The 12645-nt window shown below is 47.0% G+C and overlaps 1 protein-coding gene across 3 annotated transcripts in view; it reads left to right on the forward strand.

Annotated features, from left to right (window-relative positions):
* Positions 1-12645, forward strand: part of NAV2 (neuron navigator 2) — a 390873-nt gene that overhangs the window by 322524 nt on the left and 55704 nt on the right. For all 3 annotated transcript variants that reach the window (XM_040980004.1, XM_040980005.1, XM_040980003.1), the window contains 6 exons: positions 634-1336; positions 3885-4352; positions 5020-5085; positions 6374-6418; positions 9399-9559; positions 10905-11093. In XM_040980004.1, coding sequence (XP_040835938.1) covers positions 634-1336; positions 3885-4352; positions 5020-5085; positions 6374-6418; positions 9399-9559; positions 10905-11093 — 1632 coding nt within the window. The remainder of the gene's footprint in view (positions 1-633; positions 1337-3884; positions 4353-5019; positions 5086-6373; positions 6419-9398; positions 9560-10904; positions 11094-12645) is intronic.

The following is a 12645-nucleotide window of genomic DNA, read 5'->3' on the forward strand; positions in this document are numbered from 1 at the left end:
CATTTTGCACCTGCAGTAGTCAACGTGAAAACCAAAACCATGGTTATTCCAGGAAAGGTTTGATGTCAGATTTTAGGGTTTGTACTCTAATAGCCATGAGTTTGCATCAAGTTTCAACTCCCCATCTTTCCTAAGTGCAGATGCAGATGCTCTGAAGACAGTACAGCTACTCAGACATACTGAATTGGCTAAAGTCTATGCTGGCTAGGAGCTAACACACTTGGTACAGGTTGTTCAGTGGTGTGAGTTCACATGTAGTTGGTGTGTTGAGTTGAAATTGCCCATGATTTAGGGGTTGGGTGTACACAAAAGCAGGTGCTTCCCTTGGAAGTGGTAGGGGCAGCCTGTTAATGGACAGTACATAGTGCGTGAAGGGATAATAAAGGAGCTAGGCTGACTTTCCCTTTTTCTGAGAAATTTAGACTGCTTTGCAAATGTACTAAATCACTGACCTCTCTCGAAAAGGTCTCAGTGACAACTGCAGCCTAGTTTATCTTTATTAAAAGCTCTTCCTGCTGCCTCACCAAGGTACTGCTTTCTTGGAGAAGGAAGTGAGCGAGGTCTTCGGAAGAGGGGAGCATCTGTCACAGACTACCTGGGATTGCAGGTTAACCTCGCTGATCTCTCTCATAGGGAAAACTGATGATGCAAAAGTGTCTGAGAAAGGAAGACTTTCTCCCAAAGCTTCGCAGGTGAAGCGGTCTCCATCAGATGCTGGGCGCAGCAGCGGCGACGAATCCAAAAAGCCCCTGCCCAACAACTCCCGTACGCCCACGGCCAACACCAACAGCTTTGGGTTTAAGAAGCAGAGTGGTTCGGCTGCAGGGCTGGCCATGATCACTGCCAGTGGGGCCACTGTCACCAGCAGGTCAGCCACATTGGGCAAAATCCCCAAGTCCTCCGCACTGGTGGGTCGGTCTGCTGGCCGGAAGACGAGCATGGATGGGGCTCAGAATCAGGACGATGGGTATCTCTCGCTCAGCTCCCGGACAAACCTGCAGTATCGGAGTTTGCCCAGACCCAGTAAGTCCAACAGCCGGAATGGGGCTGGGAACAGGTCTAGCACCAGCAGCATCGATTCCAACATCAGCAGCAAGTCGGCAGGCCTGCCAGTACCCAAGCTGAGGGAGCCTTCCAAGACAGCCCTTGGCAGCTCTCTGCCTGGCCTGGTCAACCAGACAGACAAGGAGAAAGGCATTTCATCAGACAATGAGAGCGTGGCCTCCTGCAATTCAGTGAAAGTGAACCCAGCAGCCCAGCCTGTACCTGCCTCGGCTCAGGCCCCTCTGCAGCCTGGGGGCAAGTACCCTGATGTGGCCTCTCCCACGCTCCGCAGGTAAGTGGTGCTGAGTAGAGCCGGAATGAGTGGGATGGCTGCTTCGATGAACAATTTCCTGGGTCTTAGTTAAAGCAGTCTCTGTGTTTTCTACTCTGCAGTCCTTGGATAAAGCTGTCTGGGCAGATCCTGCCGGCAGGTTTAAGTCAATGGATTGTTTTCCCACATAGGGAGGAAAAACAGAAGCTTTTCCTGTTGGGTTCAAATCCCAGCTCCATTTGACTTGACTGTTATAAATTCTTAACAATTAGATCTCAATCTCCTCATTTGCAACCAGGTGATGATACTTTTTCTCAGTGTCCGGTAAAAGTTAAAAGTTAATCCATGTAGCAAGAAGCCTATCCTATGGTTAACATTGGATCAGCATTAGCTGGCAAGGTTTGATACACTCTAGTCCTGGGTAGGTAACTTGTGGGAAACACATTTTTTTTTCTCTTATCTTTGTAGTTCCATGTCTGAGCTTCCTCACTGTGGCACAGATCTGTGCTAGATATTTTCACAAACAGCCTCGCATTGTTATACTGCATGAATAATTCCAAGTTAGTATCTGAAATTTTAGATACCCCGCCTCCCGGAAAATCCTCATGAATAATTCTGCAAAGGAAAATTGGTTTCCTATCACCTTCAAAAGGCCTCATTTTCTTCCCACACCAGGTGGAAGTTTTTAATGTGACAGTCTTCTTTGCTCGATGTTTGTTTCAGGGGTGTCTTTTAAAATAGACACCTTTTGCCTGTTTGTACATCATCCTCTGGCTGGAAGTACATAGGTTAGAGCTCATCCTATCTTCCCAGGAAACTGCCTGTCAGAAAAAAAAGAATTAAGACCCCAAGATAGAAAACTAAGCCATGCCAAAAACAAGCATTACAGGCACATGCACATATTTGGGGATGAGCAGGAATGTTTGAAAAGACTTCAGAAGCAGCGTTCCACGAGAAGGATGTAATGAAGCCATTCACTGTTCTTTGTCTAGACTTGATTATTAGAATTTCAGTAATGGTTATTCTCCAGGGAGAAGGTCCTCTGGGGCTGCTTTGTTGTTTTAACAGACTGCCTTGTAAATGAAAACTTTGAGAGCTTCTTGCCCTAAGTGTTACATGTAATATGCATTCTTTGGTATTATGGATTTCTTTTTAGTCACTACAAAGACATTTTATGAGACCCTCAGGCTTGTGAAATAGGACACTTGACAATGCAGGCAGCTCCCTTGGTTCTGCATCAAACACCTTTCAGCCAATTCCTGGTGAATGACATTTTCCCCAAAATCGTTAAGATGTTCTCAATTCTTTCTGCATGCATTGGCATGGAAAAGAGAGGACTGGTAGGTAAAGGGCAGGAGACAGCTCTCTTCATAAGATGTGTGGGACTGACACTAGATGGATGACTTCTGTGTAGGTTATGTGCTGTGGGGTAAGAAGCAGTGTAGACAAAGTTGGATCCCACTTTGGTGTTGGCAGTGGATCGAGTACCTCTTTGTATTTGTAAGGTCCCTGTCAATGGTGTTTGTAAACATTCTGTAGTCAGGTTCTGCCATTTTTGTCACCTGGAGGAAAACATGTCATCTCTTCACCAGACACTGTCATGAGGATTGATGGATGGGCAGATGATAGATTTGTCTTTACAACAGTTGAGGCTTGCAGGACTAAGGTGGAATCCATACCATAGAAAGAGCTGGCTAAAAGGCTGTCTGCCTGGCTTGATATTCAGTCATCTCAGTACTTTCCATAGATGTTTATCCCACATAAGATTAGGTGGGTAGAGCTGAGCCCACTCTGCTAGCTCTAAGATGGTCTGTGATGGTCCTCCTGTTCCTCCAGAGATCTATTGGCCAGTGTGCCCATTGCTTGAAGTGTAATAGCACATTTCTGGTCTTGAGCAGATAAAGTGCCATGAAGTACCATTTCTATCTTTGTTGGAGAGGCACCATTCAATCCCAGTGTCTGGTCATGTGGGCCCAATAGGATTGCTTTGCATGTCATTGGAAATACAAATCCTGTGACTCTAAAAGTCACATCTGGCAGGATAAACTGGTGGAGATCTGGATGCTTACTCTTGCTTCTGAGTGTTAGGCTTAGAGACCCAAGAAACCAGATCCCTTGGAGTTGAGTTGTTGCTGCAGCCCTGGGTGCCTCCTGCCTGTGCAAGACACAAGGATGTTGAAGATGGTCCTTTCCCCTCTAGTTGTTGCATGGGCCGGGGCATTTTTCTGTTTAGCCATTTGTAGAAATGAAGGGAAGCAAGATCTTGGACCAGAGTGTATAGGCCTGCCCTTATACAAAGAACAGAGTGTTCTGTCCCTGTATCCTTTGCCCTTAATAGAACTGGAGTCTCAGCCATGGTCTAGACTTTGGAGACAGCTCCTGTGACACACCAGTGTCAAGGCCTACATCACTGCCGGTCAGTCCCTATAGAGGGCTGCTAGCTTTTCAGTAGCAAAGACTCTGTCCCTCCCCAGAGACTTTTTCGGTCTCCCGTATCCCCTATCCTTTCACAGCTCAGCAGCCCGTGGTGATGGGAAGTCCACCCACATACTGCTTTGTCTCTTCACAGACTCTTTGGTGGGAAGCCTACCAAGCAAGTGCCCATCGCCACAGCTGAAAACTTGAAAAATTCTGTGGTCATCTCCAACCCCCACGCCACCATGACCCAGCACAGCTCTTTAGATTCACCCTCGGGTAGTGGCGTTCTGAGCAGTGGTGGCAGCAGCCCTCTCTACAGTAAGAACATGGACCTCAACCAGTCTCCTCTAGCCTCCAGCCCCAGCTCTGCCCACTCGGGCCCCTCCAACAGCCTCACGTGGGGCACCAACGCCAGCAGCTCCTCGGCGGTGAGCAAGGATGGCCTGGGCTTCCAGTCCGTCAGCAGCCTGCACACCAGCTGTGAGTCTATTGACATCTCTCTTGGCAGCGGAGGGGGACTGAGCCACAATTCCTCCACTGGCCTTATCAGCTCCTCTAAGGATGACTCCCTGACTCCCTTTGTCAGAACCAACAGTGTCAAGACCACGCTGTCCGAAAGGTTGGTGCTGTGCCCCCAGCTTTGCCCTTTTCTCTGGAAATATGACCCTTTCCCAGATGTGAAAACACAAATTCAGGTTACTAATGCCCAGTTGGACTAACCTGCACCTGTGAGGTTGTTCTCTTTTTGTTTACGTCTTTCACGGGGAAGCCAGCTTGGAGTGGAGTTCACTGTGTCTCTGCTTCTGGTTCTCTTTATCTGTGTGGTTATCCTTGCTGCTTGGAGCTGCCAGAAGTCCCTTAGGGATGGATGTCTGCTACCCTTTGAAGTAGCCCTCAACCTTTGAAAATTTTCCATTTTATTCCATTTGTCAGCTGCTTCTGCCCCCTTTTGGGGACTTGTCTGAGTATAGTAGGTGACCTGGTGCAGCCACAGAGGAGCATGGCTGATCCTTTCATAGCTGGATAAATCCCTTGGTCATCATGGTACATGCCTTCCTGAAGTGCCGCTGGCTGTAGTGATGGAAAAGGAAGAAACTAAAATTATGTCCAGAGCCCTGGGTTTCATTACAGTAGTGAGTGAGAATGTGTCTAGGATCTGCACACATCGAAGAAAACCAGTGTTAGCACTGGGAATGAGAAGGATGTTCTAATCATTGTGTGTAATAACACCTCTCCTTGCTTCCAATCTAATGTTCCTTTTGTTTTCTACCTGCCTGGATTTCTAGCCCTCTCTCTTCCCCTGCTGCTAGCCCTAAGTTCTGCAGAAGTACTTTGCCCCGGAAACAGGACAGGTAATGACATTGTAGGTCACAGTCCCCACAAGTTGTGAGGTTCCTCTGCCCGTGCATTGCCAAGCCGGATGTTTTGTGCAAGGCTGTTGGCCCCAGGCTTCTGCTTGTGTTTGTGACTTTAGTGTGGTCTGTGTACCTGACATGCCAGTGAGTGTCTGCTCCACAGCCTGCCAAAGCCCACGGAGAGGTGGACCTGGGCATGCTCCTCTATCCCCACAGGGTATGGCGACCTCAAACCCAGCAAGTTGATCTGGGGTGGCTGGAGCTCTCCCTGGCATCTCCTGTGGCCCCCTATGGCATGTTCTTGCCCTCCAGCTTCCTGTCCTCTCCCTTCCTTCCCCACCCCATCCCAGGCCTGAGCTGCCACCCACTCTGCAGCTGGTCTCACCTCTGCCTCCCATGCAGCTGGCTCTGGTTCCTCTCCAAGTGCTTTGCTGCTGTGTGGCTCCTTGTGGCTTACAGGCTCTTGTGTTGTATGTGCCCAGGTTCTGTAATGACCATGAAAGACAGTGTGTGGAGTGGGGAGACTCACAGATGAAGAAGCTTGTGTTGGTCCCCAGCTGTGGGTGGGCCTCCAAGAGGGATCTTGACCTTAAGTTGGCGGAGGAGGGCCGGCTTGGCCAAACATAGCAAGCAGATGTTGTTTCATGCTAGTGGGGGAAAAAAAAAGAATGAAAACCTTCTTCACCCCATCAACAGCAAAAGCCTTGTTTTTGTCAGACTTGCAGACAAAAAACCCTCGTTCTTAAACCCAAATGCCTTGACTTTACCAGTCGGCAAGTTGTAGCATGCCCGACTCAGACCCAGGGCTTGGCTGCCAGCATCACCCAAAGTGGGCTGTGGAAATCGAGAGAGACCTGGAATTCACTTCGTTACAGATGAATTCCAAACATGCAGACTGCTAGCCTCTTGAAACTTCACAACAAGTCCTTTCTCTCACTTGAAGCCAATGCCTGTAGCATTGAGGAAGAGGACCAAAGTTGGAGGTACTGGGCAGCAGTCACCTCTCTGTCCGAGAAGCTTGTGTGAGTCAGAGCTGGGGCCCACGCTTGGGCCTGGGCCACCTGGTGACTTGGGACAACGCATGCCCCAGTGTGAGCTCAGTCTGAGCCCTGGGTGTCGTTTGTTCGTTCATTTGTTCGCTGTGGATGTGGCTGTGCTGCATGCCTCGCTGGATGAAGGAGCTCTCCCCAGTGATGTGAGTCTCTCTCCCTAGGCTCTAGCCTTCTCCCCTTTGCCTTCCCTGTACTTTGCTAAGTTCTCATTTTTTGTTTTAACTTTCCTACAGTGACCCGCACCTTGATAGGAACACTTTGCCTAAGAAAGGACTCAGGTATCTGTGCTTCCTCTATGCATCCCTACCGTCCAGCTGTTCTGGCTTTGGAGCTTGGCTGTGTGGCTCTGTCATGGCTGCTGGGGGTTTGGGCTGGGCTGGGGTCCATGCTTTGGCCACTGCAGCAGGATCTTGTGGGTGATGGCTTCCCTGGCCTCTTGTTTGTATCTCCATTTGTTGGCTTGTTTACCTGAGCAGGGGCTGTGCTTTTTCAGGCTTACCATGGTAAAACCATCTCATGAAAACCATCCCCTGGCAAGCCCAAGGAGCAGTCCCTTGCTGCTTCTGGGGCCAGCGGGTTTTACCCCTGAGCTCTTCACCATGCCCATCCTGTCCACATGGCTGTCTTCCTAGAGGAAGGACATGACTTATCGCATGCTAACGGGACCAGAGCAAATGCCAAGAAAAGTTTTTTCCCTAAATTGAAAATAGTCATCTTTTTCACACAAAAATAATCATTGAAAAGGGAGTCTTTGTACCTGTCTAAATATTCTCATCAAAAATTGGGTTGGCCTTCAGTGCCCACCAAGGTAACAGGTACAATCATGTTTTGCTAATCATAAAGAAAAGACTGATAGGAAGGAATGACCTTCCACACAGGCTTGACTCATGGCTTGGGCATGTTTCTCAGTGCTCATCCCAGTAAAAGCAGATGCCATAAGTCATTGTTGTTGTCACCATCTACATCTCTTAGGCAGCCAGAGAAACTATTATTTGGTAATACCTCCCCGTGGTTGCTTTCTCATGACTGTAGCTATCACTTTCTCAACCCCTGGTTCTCTGTAGCATCAGCATCCCCATGCATTCAGCGTGAAATGCTTTTGCATAAAATGGAGCTTGGAATGAAATGCTTTGTTGCTCTCATGTGTGTCTGTGGTTCGTAAGGCCGAGGGCAGTTTGGGTGGTAATGTGAGGTGGGTATCAATGTTCCCTTTCAGTAGAAATTCTGAGTGAAGCTGCTTCCAGGAATTCAAGAAGGAAAGTATTGAAGTCTCCCAACAGAGTCTCCTGTGGCCTGAACGGGGACTTGGCCAGGATTTTGTACTTAAGAGCTTCCCTTGTGCCTGTGAGGGTGGCATGTTGGCAGCCATGCCGGATGCTTAAATAATGTCTACTCTTGGTTTTTTTTTTTTTTAGATTTTAAAAAAAGACTTATTTTGAAAGAGTTATAAGAGTAAAAGAGAGAGTGAGATCTTCTATCTAATGGTTCACTCTCAAGGTGGCTCCCACTGGACCAGACTGCTGAACCCAGGAGCTATGTTCACAGAGATAACAGAGGTCAAACACTTGGGCCATCTTCCACTGTTCTTCCTAACTTAGTAGCAGGAGCTGGATTGAAAGTGAAGTAGCCAGGACCTGAACCAGCTGTTCCCATGGGATGCTGGTGTCGCAGGGGGTAGCTTTACCCACTATGCCACAGTGCTGGCCCCATGATAGCCATTCTTACACTACCTTGGAGTTGACTAAGTCAGACTTGGGGCTTCAGTTTGTGCCAAGAGGAAGCTACCTTCTAAGTGTTAGCATTTCGAAATCTTGTGTATATGTCTATGGCAGATCTCACCTATCACTTTTACTTTTGGGCTCGGCGCAGTAGCCTAGTGGCTAAAGTCCTTGCCTTGCATGCACCAGGATCCCATATGAGCACTGGTTCATGTCCCAGCTGCTCCACTTCCCATCCAGCTCCATGGTTGTGGCCTGGTAAAGCAATAGAGGATGGACCAAAGCCTTGGGACCCTGCACCTTCATGGGAGACCTGGAAGAAGCTCCTGTCTTTGGGAGCAAACCAGCAGTCAGAAGGATCTCTCTCTTTCCTTCTCTCTCCATCTCTCTCTCCTTCTCTCTTTCCCTCTCTCTCTCCCCCTCCCCTTCTCTCTGTAAATCTACCTTTCCAATACAAATATAACAAATGTTTTTTTAAAAAAACTGATTTTTTTAAAAAATCAGAATGATACTATGTGAGTGGCTCTTTCCTGGTCACTGCTGTGTTTTAGTAAGTTTCGGGGTCATCAAGCACAGTAAAATAAGAAGGGAGAGGCCTTTTTGTGTTGTCTCTCTCTGGTGCACTTCTGGCCCAGCTCTCACACTGCATGCATACCATACACATGCAGTAACAGCACACTGACAAGAGTCCTTTCACCTAATGACCAGTATCCACTGAAAAACACCTACATCCATTCGCACCCTGGCCACATGGGCATCACAGAAACTCCAGATGCTGCCTGGATTTGGAAATTAGACAAGCCCAAGTGACGATCTTAGCTCTGTGACCCAAGGCGACCTCCATACCTTCCCTGAGTGTTAAATCCGATGATAACGTCATTGTTGCTGAGTGGGTCTAAAGCTTCAGAGAGAGAAAATGCCCCTAAAGACTCCTAACGATAAATCGCTTTCAGATATGTTTAGGAATTAATGGAGAGACTGACCAGATGACTTCTGAAGCCCCTCTTGTGTGAATTGCAGTGACAGAGGGCTTCTCTAAAGGAACCTGTGCGTTGTAGCAAAGGCTCCGCGTCTCAAGGCCCCTGAACTTCCCTCTGCAGGTGTGCTTTCGAATACACTGTAATTGTGGCCACTCTCCTGAGCTGTAGAATGCAGATGCCATGAGTTCCCTAGTTAAAACATCCTCAGAGCTCCAATAGCAGCCCTTTGTGCTGCCCCAGCCCTGTCAGGATGGGGGTTTGACATGATGCTGTCGTGAATCAACATGTTACAGGAACGCCCTGTGACGGCTCGTTTGAGCATTTACCAGTCTTTCTCCCGCTGCATAGTCCCTCCAACCTGAAAGGAATTGTCCTTTCCCCCACAACACAGCCAAGTCACAGCAAAGATCGGAGAAGGTTCCTAAGTGTTAGGATGTGCATATATCTTATTTTTAAAAAATCATCTTTGGATGCATATTTTTATGTCTGTTATCAGCCCCACAGACTTCATTTCCATGTGTTGTTCGCAGCCAATTGCAGCTTGATTTCTGTCTGTCCAGGTATGCTCCCGCCTCCCAGCTTCGCACACAAGAGGACGCAAAAGAATGGTTACGGTCCCACTCTGCTGGAGGCCTGCAGGACACTGCTGCCAATTCCCCTTTCTCCTCTGGCTCCAGTGTAACTTCTCCCTCTGGAACGAGATTCAACTTTTCCCAGCTTGGTGAGTAGCCCCTAGTCATCAGCTGTGCTGATCAGCTCTGTGGCACAGAAGTGGTTTTGTGTTTGAAGTAAGTTGGTGGTTATTCACACATATGTACTCACATCCCTCTCGTACTTGGTCAACTCTGCACAAACTGGACTAATTACAAGAGACGTAAAATGAAAGAAATAGAGAATGTAGGAACATGTGTGATACACTGATCAATCATTTCTTCCTATTGTTGACATGGAAAAGAGTTGTAGCAAATTATCCCATTCCTGAGACTGATGGGTTCCCAGACCTCTGCAGAAATGGGTTTTGCAATAGATCTTGTATCTCGTCATTTTCATTACTTTATTAAGTTGAAATTCAAGGTCAGTTTTGATTGAACAGCTAGTCTTAGAAGTGCTTGTTTGTGACATAGTGCTTTGCCTGGGGGGACAATATGGAGCAGTCTCTGCAGGCGTGCTGGGATTCTTTTCAGAGAAACAGACTCCCACAGGTTCATGAAATGGGGTAAAAGGCAGTGATCCAAAGCTTTATAGGAAACTGTAAAAATGGGATATAATCAGATAGGAAGTGTTATAAGCAGTTGGAAAATGAAAAGATGAATGCTGGCTGGAATTGTTGGCAGGGTTTACATGAAGGTGGCAGGGAGGGAGGGGAGCCTCAGAAGGGGAAGATCTTTTCCAATCTCTACTAGCTCTTTGGAGAGCCAGCTCTTCCTGAATATTGCACATTGGGAATTTAGCCTTCAAGGATAGGTGCTGCTTATAATCTGGTGAATGACATGATACCTCTGAAAATATTGTACTTTACTAAAAACAAGCAGAATTTTTTATAAGCAGGCTCCTTTTAGCTAGGGTAAAACTTCCTATGCATTGAAACTCTTGGTAGATCTTTGTGAGGGATTGCCAGTTGAGGTGATGAGGCCCATGCTGATACTGTTCTTTTGCAGCCGTAATTCTTTGAGGCAGGAGATTTGTGTCATGCACAAATGTTTCCCATCTGATCAAAAGCTTCATTGGACTATTTTGGGCTTTTGGCATTAGAAAGGCTTGTTCCAGATGAGCCCAGGGAGTAATTAGCTCATGCCTGGAAGGGGACCGTGGCTTGTCTGAACGTGCCAACTTAGAAAGGCGAGGCCCAGAGCCTGCCTTTGGAACTGACCTGCCTTTCCTCCCTTATTTTTAGCTCAAAGTATGTAACTCAAATGCTGATGTGACAAACCTTTTAGGAAATAGACAAGCCAGAGAAGGTGGCAGAAACACGTACGACTTGATGATAAGTAACTTCTCTGTCCTCATCTTGGATTGTTGCACAGTTTTGGATTTCCAGCCTTCTGATTCTATTGCTGTCATTCCAGCAAGTCCCACCACTGTCACCCAGATGAGCTTGTCGAACCCAACCATGCTGAGGACGCACAGCCTCTCCAATGCTGACGGGCAGTATGACCCATACACTGATAGCCGCTTCCGGAATAGTTCCATGTCTTTGGATGAGAAGAGCAGAACCATGAGTCGATCAGGCTCATTCCGGGATGGGTTTGAAGAAGGTAAGGAGATGCACCAGCTCCCAGGTGACTCTGCCTTGTTAATGGTCTTCTATGTTAGGCTCTCCTGGTTGATCTGAGAGTCCACCTGTAAACACTGTTATTACCCCCACCTCCTCTAGGGGTTAGGGAGAAGGAACTTTGGTTAGTGAGCTCTGACCCTGAATTCGCCTTGCAGGACTATAGGGAAGAGCTGCTGAAAAAAAGCTGATGACTGAGCTGTGTTCTGGGCGTCTCTCTTGGACTTGGGCCACAGCTTCGTGGCTTGCGTTTGTGTCTTGAGGCTCAGCCATCAGTACATCATTTTGGCAGGTCATGTCACAGGAGGGTTAATTTCCCTGTGCCGGCACATCCACCCGCATAGCTTGAAGGCCTGGAAAGGTATTCCTGTGCCAGAACTCTTCTCAAGCACTATTATTTTGTTAAACTTGCTCTCTTTTCTTTTCAATATTGTTCATTTGTTTTCATCTCCTTGAACACACACACATTATAGACTTTCTATCCATTGTTTCACTCCCTAAATGCCCGCAGCAACTAGGGCTGAACCAGGCTGAAGCCAGAAGCCTAAAACTGTGTCCAGCTCTCCTTTGTAGGAGGTTGGAGCTCAAACACTTGAGCTATCATCTGCTGCCTTGGAGGATGTATTAGCAGGAAGCTGAATTGAACTCACGCTCCAGTATGAGACGTATTCGTCCCAGGCAGCAGCTTACTCTGCTGTGTCACAGTACCAGCCCTTCGAGCACCAGTTTTTATTTTTTTTTATTTTTTTTTTATTGTTGCTTACATTATATTATGTAGTACAGTTTTATAGGCGCTGGGGATCCCCCCCCACCCCTCCCATACCCCTCCCCCCATGGTGGATTCCTCCACCTTGTTGCATAACCATAGTTCAAGTTCAGTTGAGATTCATTGCTTGCAAACACATGCCTAGCATAAAGTTCAGCGTCTTATTGTCCAGATAAGTTCAGTGGCCTCTTGGGGAGACCTTCTATGGTCTGAAGATAGGTCTAACAGAGTAAAGAACCAGTCAGTTAAAAGCCCCAACAAGGCCTCAGTATCATTATACAACATTATGGAATTAATTGACATAGTATTGGGTAAACAATATGTTAAGAATAATGCAAGTTCCATTCTTCGAAACATCTGGGTTGAGACAGTATCAATGACAGGTTCAAAAAATAACAAACAACCAAACAAAAAATTACAGGTTAAATCAAGGCAAACATGTGGTATCTAATCTTTTGGGATTCGCTCATTTCCCTTAGCATTATAGTTTCCAGTTGTGCCCATTTAGCCACAAAGAACTGCATTTTGTTTTTTTTAATAGCTGAGTAGTATTCCATGGAGTAGATGAACCAAAGCTTTCTTATCCAATCTTCCGAGCACCAGTTTTTAAAGTTTAGTTTATTAGTTTCTTTCTTTGATTATTGACCAAATGATCTGTGCTCATTTTCATCAGAATTGTGGGAGGATATTTCTGTGAACAACTTTGCCACCTATCCTTTCAGCTTCCCTTTGCTTTAGAGGTAGCACTTATTCACTAATGATCAAGATT

This window comes from Ochotona curzoniae, unplaced genomic scaffold, assembly GCF_017591425.1.
Source record: "Ochotona curzoniae isolate NIBS_2020 unplaced genomic scaffold, NIBS_Ocur_1.0 contig_3432, whole genome shotgun sequence".
Lineage (NCBI taxonomy): Eukaryota > Metazoa > Chordata > Mammalia > Lagomorpha > Ochotonidae > Ochotona > Ochotona curzoniae.